General features: G+C 37.6%; 1 protein-coding gene across 1 annotated transcript in view; it reads right to left on the bottom strand.

The window, feature by feature from the left end:
• Window positions 1-16,470, bottom strand: part of EIF3H (eukaryotic translation initiation factor 3 subunit H) — an 89,512-nt gene that overhangs the window by 64,193 nt on the left and 8,849 nt on the right. The window contains exon 2 of the mRNA XM_054192730.1: window positions 2,208-2,364. Coding sequence (XP_054048705.1) covers window positions 2,208-2,364 — 157 coding nt within the window. The remainder of the gene's footprint in view (window positions 1-2,207; window positions 2,365-16,470) is intronic.

The following is a 16,470-nucleotide window of genomic DNA, read 5'->3' as shown; positions in this document are numbered from 1 at the left end:
ACCTAATGCTCATCTGGCAACCTCAAGAGCCATTTTGTTTGTGTTTTCACCTTCCCCAGCCTCTACCACATAGGTCACAGGGCTGACCAGGCCCTAAGTAAAGGGAATGCAGAATGAACACGGGCACCGTGCGTTGCCCAAATGGTTCAGTCCATTTAACCGTATTTCACTGAGAAGAATACAGAGGCAACCTCTCTGTGATTCATACGGTAGAGGCTAGGGAAGATGAAAAGCAATACAAAACATCTCTTGAGGTTGTCTTACAGGGTTCAACTATCAGAAAGGAGTTTGTAGCAAGGCGGGGTTCGTCTCTTCTCCCAATTAACAAGTGATAGGATGAGAGGAAACGGCCCTGGGTTGCACCAGGGGAGGTTTAGACTGGATATTAGGAAAAATTTCCTCACTAAAAGAGTTGTCAAGCATTGGAACAGGCTGCCCAGGGAAGTGGCTGAATCACCATCCCTGGAGGTATTTAAAGGACAGGTAGATGTGGCAACTGGGGACACAGTTTAGTGGTGGACTTGGCAGTGCTGGGTTACTGGTTGGACTCAATGATCTTAAAGGTCTAAATGATTTTGTGATTCAGCACAGGCAAGCTCCCATGACCTGGCTGCAAATTCCCTGTCACTGCTAGAGGTGTGCGTTCACTTTCCACTCCGGCTACAGGTTGCTCTTTCTGTGCCTGCAGCACAGGAACAGAAAGTCAACAAGGTAAGACATCCAGGTGAGGGAAGCTCCACAAGCATTGCCTTTTGCACCGTACTTAATGACAGGATTATTGCCTATTTGCTAAAAAGGGAAAAAGAAAGACTGGTAACAAGAGTCACTTTCCTGGAATAAAGTTTCTTCCAAGTAGAAACAGCTGAACCTCGAATACAAGATCACAGGCTTACAGCTTCAGCATGGCAGTCATCTACAGTGATAATAATCCATCTCGGAAACTAAGAAATTTATTTCACTCCTTGCTTGCCTATCAGCTACACGGAAATAATTTAACCATTTTCTACAGAAAAAATTGAAGCATGGTCTCCAATTGAAAATTTAATTACTCCAATCCTTTGAAGAGCTCCAGAAGAGGAGGAATCTTTAAAACATCTTTTAGGCTTTAATAAAATACAGTTCTGACTCAAGCACCATTTTAATGTAGGAGAATCAAGATTCCCTTATGTTTTGCGTGGGTTTTCTTCATATAGCAAATTGTACAATCCCACAACAGAAGCAATAAACAGTTAAGAAACCCTACCAACTTGCGAAGAATTCTTAAAGTTAATTGTTTCAAAGGCAGAGTCTAAGATTCTCTTATAATAAGATAAAATATTAATAATAAATAACCTCATTATAAGCAAGAAAAAGCAGTTTATACTTTAAGTAATCTCACTTATACTGAATTATCAAAATTAGATAGACTCATGCTTCCAGCAACTACTTTGACTATATTGCATCTTTAGTTACTGTTGAAGTTAAACTGTCTCTCTTTAAGGCCTAGCAAAGAAGCGTTTCTGCTAGTATCATTAAACACACACACACATACATATTACCAAGATTAGAATTTTAAGCCTTTCGAGTTTACTTTATAAGTTTTACACCATTCTGTGTCAAGCCAATTATACTGACTTACAGTGGCAATGACCATCAAGGAAACACCAAGACAGATAGAAACCACTGATGCTACTTCTACCTCACTTGGAGAAGCAAAAATATCACCCAGATTTCAAGTTAACCAGTCCCTTTTACACTGACAAAGTTCTGCTCTCCAGGCTTTCAATGAGTACTTAACACACACAAATCAATCTACAGAGAGGCAATCTACAGGCCTGACTACATACATATGTGCATGTATATATACATACATAATACACACACAGCCATTTTCGTAAAAAGCTTTAAAATCTATACGAATTACAGACTGGAAATTTATGTAACTTCCTGTGTGCACAGTCTTACTCTAAAATAAATGTGTCATATAATACGGTATTTATCGCTGTTAACTTTTCTTACATAGACGAGATTTCAGTTGGACATGCAGGATGGCACTGCGAGTTAACCCATTGATACCTCAAGTCAAGTAAAACCATTTTCTGATCACATAGAAGCTTCTGTCACTGTGGGGAACAAAATAAAAATCCTTCTTTGCACATAGGGATTTTTATTAATTTTTTTTTTTTTTTTTTTTTTACCCTAAAGTTTTGCAAAACTGTAACCATTACCTTCATCGAAGTCTGCATCATCTTCTGTATGCTGAGGGAAAGGGAAGCAGTTTGTGATTTCAAGTCTGTCATCCACCACAAGACCCAGCAGCACTCCCTGGACCACTTCATTCCCCTGTCCTTCTTCTTGGTAATGTTTAATGATCTTTAACACAACCTAGGACACAAAGACAAGAAAATTATATTATGCAATGGTTTTTTTTCTGTCCTCAAACTATATATTTGGAATTTTTAAATTCTTGAAGTGTTGCATAAATTAGACCCGCAAACCAAGTGAACTACTGGCTTAAACACCAGCAATTTTAATACAGGTTGAAGAACTGGAGGATATCCTAATATTACAGGAGAATAAAAAAAAGACCATTAAATGAACAGTCAAAATACAGTTCTAAACCAATTTTCTGCAACACCCTTCTAAAATGAAATATTGATCTTTTTTACTTTACCTTGTTGCTGTACCTGTTAAAAGCTATTTTGTAGGGGCAATAAGCTCCCCCCTGAGGGAAACACTGCACAAGAAACTACCACAAAACCTTGAAAGTAACTATGCAGAAACTGGTAGCAAATTTTTAAAAGCCATGAAATGCACCAAATTTCAGTTGTGTTAACCTTCAAAATTACATCTCATTGCAGTTTTACTTCAGATGATAATGTAATTTATATTTTGTAAACTATGTGTCAGAGGATATTTAAGAATAATGAATGACAGAAGAATGAAAAAAGGAGCACAAATTACTCAGCATATTTTTAATAGTACAGTTCTCACTTCCTTCCCTAAGTCTGAACTCCACAATGAATAATTCTCATGAGATGATACCGTAAATTGAAACAGTATGAACAAAACCACTCAAAAATAGCCAATCATTTGCCAGAAACACTTCACACTTAAGTAAAATTTTATGCTTAACAACATGAACCAGAACAAGATAAGACACTAACCACAATCACAGACTTGAAAGAACGTATACTTTGTCCAGCACAAGTGGGTTTTATTTCACTAAATCCTAATCCATCCAAGCAAAATGCACCAGAAAATGTCTGATAACTATGTTGTCATTAAAGCAATAGCACTTTAATGTCTGTTGGCAAACAGATTAGCATAATGGATTTCAGCTCAACCACCCTGAGAACAGATTTTGTACACATACTGGTATTTAGTGAACATTCTACAGGGGAAAAAAAAAAAAGTTAAGTTAATTTACATATCAGGAATATATATTTGTCAGTAGTTTTCTCCTTGGCTGCTTAGTAGAACTTTATGTCACAGTTTTAAAAAACAACACTAATGAATTAAAATGCCACACTATAGGTTAAATAGAAGAAAAAGGTGACTAGAAAACAAATTCTTTACAAACACATTCTCTTCTTGGGGTAAAATGGGAAACCAAGAGTTGCGTATACAGGCTGCTTGTGAGGTGGAAGGAGAATGGAAAACAAATACCTTTTTCCAACTAAGTTGGATGTAAGTATTGAAAAGGACTAACACCCATCGGTTGATTGTTCATTCACAATACCAGTCACTTCTGCTTTCTCTTGCATCCGGACACACTCACACTGGAGCCTCTCAATCACAGGTAGAGAACACTGTTCCACCCCAATACACATTTACATCTGTCCCTCAGGTCCTTTGAGGACTTACCTTTTTATCCAATTTGTCAAAAGAGGTCTACCAAGCAGAGAGATAAAACGGTACTTTGGCTATATAAATCTCATTTCATGGGCAAACTGTAAAGAAATTAAGATCAGTGGGCAGTGAAGTAGAATTTAACAATGCTGAAAGCAGTACAGCAAACACAAGTTCGAGATCACCTAGACATAGAAGGTGGATGCCTTCTACTACAGAGCCGGCATATAAATAATATTCAACTTGCATTTAGTGTGAAGTTAAGGTTTATCATACATTTGCCATAAGCTCTGTCTTCTGCAATCAAGGAACCCATAATTCACTGGACAGAGTACAGCCCAGCATGCTCTCTGCCTAACTGCATAACTATTCTCAATATCTTTACAGTCTTGTAAACTTCACCTTTTCCAGTATTTTTCTCTTCATTTGCTCTTCAGTTTTCTATGTACATTGACTGCCCCTGTTACTGTGAATCCTGTTTGCCCGTTGACTCCATTCCAGGAGCGTTTGTGACACGATGTCAATTTTATCACAGCATTTCTGATGATAATTGCTCGCAGAAAGCAGCCACAAATGAAAAGAGCATGAGCTGTCATCGAGTACCAATGATTTTTCAGGGAGATAAAACTAAGAGTTCAAAACTCTTCAATGCTAACCAAACAACCCAATACACAACGAAGTAATCGCATACATAAGTCTGCCATTTTCAATCTCCAGCCTGAAGACCACAGCAGATATCATCCAGGGAGATAAAGACCCCAGTTTAGTCCTACCTGCAAGTCAGTTTTCGGATGGAGTCTGAGAAAGGTAGCACAGAAGGTCATGAACTCAATACTCTAAATTTCACACCCGTTAGCAAGCTGCAGAACTTCAGGTTTATGACTGCACTGGAAAATACATTAGCTACCGAAATCATTTATAGAAGATAAACAAACAAGTCTGACAAATGCATCCAATGACATGCGATTCTTGGTTTTTGTTCTAGAGAGTTTTATTTAGTGCACACGACACGAGCCTTTAGTATAGCAGGCTCTTAAACTTGGATTGAAAAACCTGCCATCAAAATACTACCATATAACCAAGAGGGAAACATGCACTGGGACTCGCGCCTCAGTACTAACAACAGACCTTCAAGTGTGAAGTCAACCCACTTCTCTAGAGATAACAAGACCAGTTTCAAACACCTAAAATGTCGTTTCCATTTGTTTGTTAGTTTAGATACAACAGGAAGAACTGATCACTATACAAATGACAGTGTCATGACATTTCCTGATTTCACTGCACAAACCAACACTTTACATTGATTAAACCATGCACGCACCCCCCAAAAAAAAACCCTAACGTGTATCTAGAAATTTCCCCAAAAAGATGTTATGATGAAGCATAAGAACAGAATCAGAATAGTTTTATTGTTCTGAAAATAAATGTAAGAAGTGTTAATATAAATAACGCAAGTAACACAACACACTAAGAAATACAAATCAATTTTTCCAAATGACACAGGAAAAAAAAATCCCAGAAAAATCTAAGTGAACATCAGAATAACCCATCTTTCATCCAATGCTGATTCACTTTCCAAATACTACTTACAATTCCTATTTACCTATTAATCTAATAAAAGATATTGCCTCTTTGTACAAACTATAATTGTTTTTAAATACCCTTGGACCCTTCACTGCTACACCGTTGCTACATAAAATTAACAGTAACCAAACCACATTTCAACGGTTACTGCTATTTAAGTAATGCAGCTGGCTAACCAGGAAAGGCTATGTATTCAAGTAGAAAATATATCAAGTAATTTGACTTACTGTTAAAAAAAAAAAAAAATCAAATTTCTAAATTCTGATACCTCTGAACACATAACTCAATGATTGTATGAAGCTTGATTTATTATGTAAGAAATATTTAGGTACAGAAAGACTCTTTAGAAAAGAATATACAAATAGCTGCTAAATAAAACTCAAGAGTCCCACAGCCTTGTAAATTTAGTGTTCAAAAAACCAAAGCAATTTAATCACTTGGAGTAGCCACTTGTGAGATTTTAATGGCCATTAATCCTCAATTAACAAAAAAAGGCAAAAAAAAAAAGTTTGCACTTCAGCTGTGTTTCTAATCTTCAAATCTTCAAAGCACTGCTCAAACATGAACACAGTCATACTACAAAAAAGAACCATTCTGAAACTATTAAAAACTTCAAAGATAGATATTTTAGCTGTAGGAGTATAATGCCAAATTTTAACTTTGGCTACATCCCGACATCACAGCTGTTAACTTCAGAAGTTTGTATCTCATTACAGAAATACCTGTAACATAAACTGCCAGCTGAAGTATAATAAGCCTTTGGGGCGGTCCTGGGAAGATTCCACTGTAAGGACACGAATATGCCAAGATGCACATTTCTGTATTTCTCTGAAAAGAGACAACAGCAAATCAAAGCACTGAAGATTCGTTTATGAATGTGTCCCAGAGAGCTGAAAGACACCACATTGAAAGCAGATTTCCAGTACCTGTGCTGTGCCTTACAGATGCGCTATCAAACATGAGAGAGCTTCTGTTAGCCCACTGGATACACGATGTAACAAGCTGATTTACAGTCTTAAATCAAGTATTTAAGCCCTTTTGAACGCTTAACATTTTTTCCCACCCAAGAAAGCTTTGTCGGCACAACCACTAGCACCAATTGCCAGCATCTGGGGAGAGGATGGGGAGAGAGTGTAAATAAGACTGTGTTATGTAGCTGTTTTCAAACCAACCATAACTGACACGGGCATCAAATGTGGGAGATGCCACAACGCCACATCCTCTCCATATTTAACACTACTGAAAAACTGTGATCAATATTTAGCTCTGCAAAAGACGCTTGAAAGCTATTACCACTAATAGTGTCTGATATATTTTGAATACATCCGTATCACACATGGAGCCTTCTCCATATGAATTCTTAAAACTCAAACCACAAACTTTTACATTTAAGCATTACAGCATGAGCAATTTTACTTAAACTCCTTGCACAGACCAAGTTCAAGGGAGAACTGTTAATGTAGTTTTGTAAATGGATAGATCTCAACAATGATTACTAACAACGACTCATGCAATTGAGTTTTAATTATGCTAAACTCAAGGATACCTGGAATCAAGACGTCTACCTGACACACATAAAATCATAGAACGGTTAGAGTTGGAAGGGACCTTAAAGATCATCTAGTTAAAGATCATGGGCAGGGACACCTACCTCTAGACCATATACAGCACCTCTGGAAAAAAGAGAGTTAATTTATTTAATACTATCCAAAAAAAGACATACCAAATTTTACGCATCAAATTTTGTGCTAATTTAGTGCCCTGCCTGCTTCCCTAGCTCACACTACACCAAAAGCAAATCTACAAGCTGCGTTGTGATGAAACTTTACCAAGTTAGCTACGCAAAAATGAAATTTGATTAAAAAAATCAGAGAGTTCTGAAATCCTCAGGTAAGTGCAGAACAGCTTTGCTTTTAAACAAAGACTTGTGGGATGGGAAGAGAGAGAAATCCAGAGCAAGATATAGCGAAACATGTACAACGTTAACATTTTTTAGTAGTTCCAGATGAGGTGGGGCAGGTTTTTTGGGGGGCTGGGGGTTTTGGGGGTTTGGGGTTGGTTTGGGTTTTTTTGCTATAGACACACTGCAAACAAATGCTTTTCCTACACTTACAAATGAGAAGTTCTGGAAGCTGACCAAGCAAAAACTTGCCTTGAGCTGATCTGTCTCCTGGCTATAGCACCACTTGATAAGGCAGTAACAAAGTCTCTCAACTTTCCTGCCAGGAGAAAAGGAGCTCTGCAGTAAATTAAAGATACCACTGCAATGGTCAAGAGTAAGAAAACATATGTCTAATACACATAACGCTCTCCTCTGGATGATTAAGGAGACAGATGTTTACAATGACACATAAAAAATTCCAACTTAATCAGCACAGTCCACAGAAACATGTTCTAGAAAGCACTGACAGATACCACGTCAAAAGCACAAAATCAGGTTGATACCGTAGTCCTTTCAGGTGTTGGATACGAAGCTACATGATGCAAGACTGCCACCACATAAAGTCATGCCATGAGGAGAACTGAAAATTAGAGGTGAAGTTGAATTTTCCATGTTATACTAATCTTGATAAATATGACAATCCCTACTGACAATCAAACCCTGAATTCACTTACGTGCATATTCTAGATCATCTGCAGAGATTTTTGAATTTTTTCTAAGTTTTCTTATTCAATAGTGCTGATTTTTTGACCATTCCGACATGACTGATGTCTAAACATTTATTCTTTTCTTCCTCATGCTCAACTTTGGAATAAAAGCTCTTAGAACTTAGACCAATTTTATGTCAGGAGAAGTAAAAAGAAAAATTATTGTTTTCCATTAGGACCTTCAACATCTTAAAGTAATTGTTTTGACAGGTATCTTCAACTTTAACTATGATTGGTGGCCAAAAATAAAGCTATTTTAATTCCCTGACAAGTAAGCAGAGAGATATTTAATCTGAACATACTGTACAAAATCTACGACCAAAAGGACAACACTGAGTAGACCTGAAAACCAAGGCAACTTTAAAAAAGTGTTGTTTCTGAACAGCAAGTTCAGAAATAACGAGTCTTAGCCCTCATTGTTCTATCTAGCAAGTATAATAGTCATCCTTTGGACAGAAGGCCTCAAACGCCCCACAATGTTTTACCTTTATCTTGACTGGCTAGAGCCCCAACACCAACATCTACAAAGCCTTTGAAAATACAGTTCTTGGAATAGTATGCTTACATTTTATGTCACTCAGCAGGTAATAAACACCAGATGTTAAAATCTTAGTTCTGAACTTGCCAGAAATTTGGGGCTTAAGAACAATAATTATATAGAACGCATAACAGAATGATGCGTGCCATTTCATACCATCTCAATCAGGTGCAAATATCAAAATCTCTTTTTTGACGTGAGAGTGGAAATTTCCTGGAGCTGAGCCTGAACTCAGCTGGTCTGAGGTGGGCCTCAAGCAGGGGACACTACATATATTTTAACTATTTTAACGCTGAAATTATAAAACATAGGATTCCGTTAGTTTTGTCTCATGTAGGTCCTCAGTACCAAATTGTTTTGGAAATCCATGTTGAACTGAATGACTGAACGGAGAATATTCCATCTTGAACTGTAGGGCTTTTTTTTTTTTTTGGCTGGGTGGGGGGATGTTACGTGCTCCAGTATTATTTGAATACTTTTGATTATTAGGAAGCATATGAAAAGCACCTAAAGCTTTTTGTTCCCTGGGTGATTTATTACGTCAGTTGGTACCATATCACCCGCTTAGTCTGTAAACCTCAAGATTTCTGATTATTATGTACAAAAGGGAACAACAGTAACCTTCAAAAAGTAGTGCAGCTCCACAATATGTACATCAAGCTGAAGAAAACTACTCAAATCGTAACAGATTATTGATTTAACATCAATATTTTCAGTTACTTCTACTTGGTTTAGGAACCCTACCAACCTATAATTATAGGAACCTTAATGGTTTTCCATATTACCTCCTGCCTCATAATGTGCTTACAGCCATCCAACTCAACACACTCTCCTGTGGTTTTGTTTTGCAAAAGGACAAAGTAGGTGATAATATCCACGCATAGCATTAAGCTACATGGAATATACCGTGCTGTTTTATCTCAGTAAGCCGCTGACTCAAAGCACAACTCAAAGTCAGTGACAGGCCAAGAGGCATTTTATGCCTCCTTCCTGAACATTAACTGGTTGTGTGCACTCTTTGGGGCACAGCTGGAAAAGCTGTACCTTGCTCACCCTGAAGCTCAGTCTAGAAAAAGTAGACATTCGGTTCCTGTTTCACCTTCTGTAACTGTTACACAGATTACACGTATCTCAGCCATACGGTCAACACAAACTGCATGCAAAGCTTAAACCACCACCAGGTAATGTCCCACCTAAAATAAGCATCCACAGTTTCAGTTGTTTCGTTCCATTTTTAAGAACTACTTCCAAACTGCTGGAATTCAACAGCTCTAGAATTCCCTTCAAGCAAGAAGGACAAGTGGAAATGGCCCCAAGTTGCACCAGGAGAGGTTTAGATTGGATATTCGGTAACATTTCTTCACCAAAAGGGTTGTTAAGCACTGGAACAGGCTGCCCAGGGAAGTGGTGGAATCATCCCTGGAGGTATTTAAAAGACGGACAGACGTGGTGCTGAGGGACACGGTTTAGCAGTGGGTTTTGGCAGTGTTAGGTTGATGGTTGGACTCAATGGTCTTAAAGGTCCCTTCCAACCTAGACAATTCTATGACTCTAAGAGGGAAACCCACTCTAACATGAACAGGGCCTTCCTCTATGGCGATGCAGCGACCTGCACCTTCCAGCAGCCCCAGCATGGTCACTCACACAGGGCACTGCCAAGGGACTGGCACATACGCTGTATTTACTGAAGTACATCCAGCTGCTGTACACGTGGGTTAGCTTCTCGTTTTATTACCGGGATACTTCAAAAGCTGCAGGGATTTTTTTATTTTAAAAAACAAACAAACAAACAAACAAAAAAAAAAACTATAAAGCCTATTAAAAAAAAAAAAAGAGGCCAAATTACAGAAATCACTAATTTTACATAAAACCAGACAGGACACGAAACAAAGCATTAGTTAATACCTAGAACTAAAACGGGTAAAAATCTCATCTAAAACACAAAATGAAAAAGATTTTGCTACTGATACAAATAGGTAGGTGGAATTCAGCCTGAAGAACTGAAATAGTGCAGACACTAAACCTGTTTCTCGACAAATACAACATTAAAAGGGGAGATTACTGGGTTTTGGTTAGAGGTCTGTTGGTTTTTCATAGGCTGTGGTTTTCCTCAACTCTTATCAGGAATTTACGTTAATCAGCTAATGTCTTGCAGGTGCCATGAAACATCTGTTTAAGTCATTTATTTACTCACCTCCAAGCGAGCTGCTTGTTCTTGCAAAGGGAAGAAGTTAAACACAAACCGCAGTGCACCAAAGGAAATAGTCATTAAACAGTGAAGAAAAGCAAAGTTTATTAAAACGCAGAAACATAGAAAAATGTTACTCGAGGTGTGTTGTACCTAACAGGCCAATTTCTTCCTGATTTTTGTCCTGCTACATTTTCATTTTTTTCAGACTGCACAAGAGTTCAGGGTAACACGCATCTCCATGGCTGTTCGCAAACCATTAGTACACTTTAAATACTGCCTCAACGTAAGGAAAAATGCACCATTACATTTGTGTATTTAAATTCTCCATTGCCCTGTTCACACACTGGTATAATGTATTTCTCCGCAGCACAAAGTTTCATAACACATTTCACAGTACACGGGTTCATGCTCATTCCCATGGAAACCATCAGGGCCACAGGCACCGCAGAACCACTTCCTTGTAGAAACATTTCCGTAAGGCAGCCCCAGGATTTCAATCGTGCAAGCAGCAGGGCATTAGATGTTATTAGCACACTGTTAGGAGACAGCGATAGGGCTGTAATAAGATTAACATCCAAAATTCTGCTAGTTACAAGTGGGACAGAGCATTTCCCCAGGACTACTTACTGTATTATTTCTCCTATTTCACAAGCCTCACTGAACTCAAATCTTTTGAAAACATTCCGTACTTCAGGCGTTTTTTGTAAATTGCCAATACAATTTATATTTATTATTTTTAATGAATTCGATACCTAACCATGATTTCAAGAATGAAAGCTGACGAATACACTCCTGTAGAGCACAACATATGGAAATCATACAGAAGCTGTAAAGGCAGGCACAGTTTCAACATCTTCCACTTGACACACTAGAGCCTTAAACTTACACTTCAACATACAGTCAATATGTATATTCTGGGTACTAGTGAATCATCATTGTTCAAATATTCACCATGCTTATTGAGCTAGTGGTGTATTTGCAAGTAAAAGGTTTTCTTGTCAGCATCAACTTCTAGCAGCTTCCTATAAGAAAAGATTTAAAGATGACAGCCAAAATCAGCAGTAGCAAATTTTATTTAACGGCCTGTTTTTTAATCAGATTGTGCCAAACAGTTATCATTTTGAAGTTGCAGAAAAACTGCAAGACAGTCACCCTTATCTATTTGACCTTCAAAAATTAGGAAAATAGGACAGAGATAGATGGGGAGGAGGGAGTGGGGGGTGATCTGAGGCTACCGATCTTTTTCAAAGACCATACCCTACACAACAGAACTGGAATACATACGCTATTTAAGGGTGTGTCTTAAAATCATGAGTTCTATATGCATTCAACAGATGCTTCCAAGTAAGCAGTAAAATCCCTACTGGACATGACTTCCACGTCATTTTAATAATTTATAACCTTTTGTGCAACCGTTTTTTCCACATTCAAGCACTGATCCTTTCTGGCAAGTGCTTGGTTATGCACTAAGGGGCTGCAACAGAGACAGATCCTCCTAGTAACGGGTACAGCAATCCAGGGAATGGAGGTGGACCAAGTCTCGGTCTTCCTGCTGACTTAAAGTATAAAATTGAGGAAAAAAACATGAAAGTCAGTTATTGCTGGTAAGCTTCAGCTTCCCCATCTTTCCTATAGAGATAAGACTTGCCTTTGTACCACCATCTACCTGAACATGGCCACGTGAAAACCGCTTCTAGAAGAGCTCCATTTCTAATAACAACTCTGTGACAGTAAGATTTAAAACAACCATTCTAAATTTACCACTGAAAGCACCAATGGATAAAGCAGTATAGCTTTCAGATTGTTCCCCAAAAGCCATAGGATAGCTGCAGTAAATACCCTGTATGTCATCCGAAGTTCAAAAAGCTTTAAAACAGTGAGGTTTTTGCATTGATGGTAATGTAATAGCAAAAAAAACCTGAGTCTTAAAACTCAACCCTACGTTAATGAAGAATTTTGTCAATGAGATTGCTTGTTTTCCTCAGATATGCATAAAAAAGAAAGACCGACAAGAAGTGACTTACACCTCCAACTAGCATCATAAACACTAAATGGGCACAACACCTCTTTAACAGGACTAGGTACAGATATTGTGTATTGCACAGACATGGGGCTCCATGGAATGGGAAGGATGTACAGCAAATGGACTGCAAAGCAGGATAAGACGTTTAAGCAGAACAAAGGCAGAGACTGACAAGCCTCATATGCTCACAGCAACATCCTAACCCTTCTTTTCCAGTAAAAGAACAAAGGTTTATAGAAGAGAATTAGCCTGTTATTGTATGTACGCAGCAAAATTCAGGTGCATCTTCAAATTCCAGTGAGTAAATAAGCGTCTTTATTAACTTTATAATTAGATTAAGCCCCCCCCAAAAGTGAACAAAGTGCTTATCTTAAATATACATCCACATACAAGTCATTCAAGAATATTTCCACACTTACTCCTAAATAACCTTGTGTATGCATGTTACAAAAGACATTATTAAAGTTAAACCAGTTACACTGTTTTTGTTTTGCATTCTCAATTTTAGACTATTGGATAATCTTACAAAATACTAACAAGAATTCTTACTATACAGGCATGAGATTTTCCAATTTATTACATTAACAATATATTTACTTTCCATTAACATACTATTATGCAGTAACATAATGTAACTGCTAAGCATTGCTGTTAAAGCAGGTATCACATCTCTGCAATCTTAACACTGCCTGAAGATCAAAAAAAAAAATAATATGAAAGGACAGCATGCTCAAGACTATCATCATTGAGAATGTATTTTGAGCATGTGTTTAAATATAGAAAAACATACAAAGTAATCACATCCAAAAAATGTCTCTGGCAAAGATTCATTAAAAAAAAAAAAAAGACTACAGCAACAATAAGTTGAAAATGCATTCTCTTCTTTCAAAGACTAGAAAAAACAGAAGACTTGTTTCTCTTCTTACAAGACCTCTCCCAAGGCCTGCAAGATTCATTTGAAAGGTAGAAGAAAAAGTCCTAAGGCATAACAATGCATAAAAGATGTTCATTTTATACACACCATGAAGGGACTTTCAACATCTGTACATGCCATTTTTCTGCCCGTGGCCTGCTGTATCTCATACGCTTCCCTCAACTATACCATGCTGCATGTCAGCTGTAAAGATTTAATTTAGTTACAATAAATTGAAAACCAAATGAGAATATTTAAGGATGTTTCAGCATGCAAGAGGACACGACGCATCGTCTCAGCAAAGCCAGCAAGTGTCACCTCCCCTCTCGTAGACACCCAACCCAAAATTAACACCTAAATCAGACACAAAGGTAATGCTTATTGTCTCATTCGGTTCTGACGTAATATTTTAATCCCTAAAATGTAGTAAAGTATTTGAAAAGTGGTTGGTTGAAATATTCTTTTCCTTAGTATTAACACAGCCAAATAGGTATGACAAAAAGCACAATTTACTGTTTTCAACAGCTATGCATACATAATTACAAGGCAGGAGACCAGTTTGATATGCATATAGTTGGAACAAAAAATAATGAGACGTTTAACTGTTAATGACAGTAGTGTGGAGGGCAACACTTTATTTCTCCTTGCACACAGCAAAAAAAAAAAAAAAAAAAAAGGATGTTTTGAAATAATATTTTCCCCTTCGAGTCTTGAAGTGTAACGCTGCTCAAACATTTAAACCACCTCCACATTTAGATTAACTCCTTTTGTCAGCACACTAGTTTCACGGTATGAAGTGAGACCAGATGTTCTAGTTTTAAATGCCTCACTAGAGTACACTTACCATGACACTTAGTAGACGCTGAGTGCACCGATGCATTCTTACAAATCATTTGAAGTTTGTGCTCTGTTAGCAAGTATACCTGCTATCCATTGGCAGGGCACACTGAAATTTTAATCCTCAGACCACCATGATGTGGGTACTTTACCTGTTTCAGATTAAGAAATCTCAAAAGGGATAGTGTCTATATTTAAGAATTAAATCAATAGCAAGTACAAGAGTTTACAATTAAAAGCAAACCACAAATGTCTCTTCTTTTCTTCCTTGCTAGAGGAAAGCACTCACGGATCCAGAACTGAATGAACCTCAGATTAGCAAAACAACAAAAAAAAAAGAAAAACCAACAGATCTTTTTTATTTTGCTTTAAACAGAAATGTGCCAATGTAAGAAGGGGCATAAAGAGCACAGAAAACAGATAATATTCTTGGCACACTTCATTCAGCTCTTTACCGCTTTGATTTGTACCACTGTCACTCTGGTAACAGACAAAGCGAACCCAGAAAATCCAGCAGGTCAGACACTGTGGGACGTTACCCATAGAGTGCCATTAACTGTCCTGCTGAAGTGTAACGAACGGAGGTAGCCAGCTGGAGGGGAGAAGGGGTGGGAAAGACAAATGGCAGTTATAGCCTCAGAACTTCACTAAGCCTGAGAAATGGGAAGTGTTATATTCCAAGGAGGTTCAACTTGCTAATACCCATCAATGCTTTCTCTTCTGAATGTCAGAAGTTCCCCTCTGGGTTATATTCATGCAACTCAGTGTACCTGAAAATTAACAGAAAGTATATACATATCACCCAACTAATACAAAACACTTCTGTCTTCTCCACGGTTCAAGGTATCCGTGAACACATCAAGCTAGTATTCAATTCACACACTAACTCTCAGCGTCAGCTTAGCCTGATCTAAATTTTTAGGGAAACCAATCAGGGAAAAGTCAAAGAGATTAAACTTCAAACTAAAATTCCATTCAAACTCCTTTGGAGGACACATACAACACCATACAGCCAGAAGGACGTCATAGCCTAAAATACCGTTCTACAGCTCTGCAATGTCAGGAAACCGTACGGAGAACAGCAGGCAGAGCACACAGTCCAGGCGTTTTTGCCAAGTCTTCAAAAAGGGTAAAGGAGAGGGAAAGAAACGATGAGAAAAGCTAGGAACAGCACAGTTATCACAAGCTGAGAAAACATCAAAATTTCTAGCCAGTTTAATATAGGCTTCCCTGGTATTACCAACTTAAAATGAGAGGTACCCAAATACTACCAGATTTGATTGTTTTCCTCCCAAGAGGGTCAAAATCTTTAAAAAAAGTGCTTCAAAGAACATTTTCAAGATGAGCCTCAAAAACTGATTTCCAGTAAACATGATGTTGTTTTGTTTTATTTACTATGATCAGACAAATCATCCTAAAAAAATTCTCACCCAAGAAGCTAACTAGGCCTTCCCTATCAACAGATGAAGGTATCTCACATGCACTTAGGACAAAAATGACTGGTAATAACAAAACAAGGCACAAGCATCTTAAATACCACAGATGTGAGTAGAGTAACTATTGAAAAACAGTTCAATAATTGATAGGATTTAGAGTTTGGGGTTTTTTTTTGTTTGGAGGTTTTTTGGTCATGGGTTTTGGTTGTTGTTTTGTGGTGGTTTGTTTTTTTTGGTTTTTTTGGTTTTTTGGGGGGTTTTTTTGTTTGTTTGTTTGTTTTAAAGAAGGTAGACTCACAAGCTTTTATCTATGTTAAAAAAAAATTAATAAAAAACCCTCTACATACCATAGATGAGAATACAAACCATTAGGCACGCTACATCACCACCAAATCAAGGATGATGTAATGAAGCTTACAGTAACAATGTTTAAGTAAATCAGTCATATCACACAAGAGAAACAGCTGT

The sequence above is a fragment of the Rissa tridactyla genome, chromosome 2 (assembly GCF_028500815.1).
Source record: "Rissa tridactyla isolate bRisTri1 chromosome 2, bRisTri1.patW.cur.20221130, whole genome shotgun sequence".
NCBI classification, from domain to species: Eukaryota; Metazoa; Chordata; class Aves; order Charadriiformes; family Laridae; genus Rissa; species Rissa tridactyla.
This window is presented reverse-complemented; position numbering and strand designations above follow the sequence as displayed.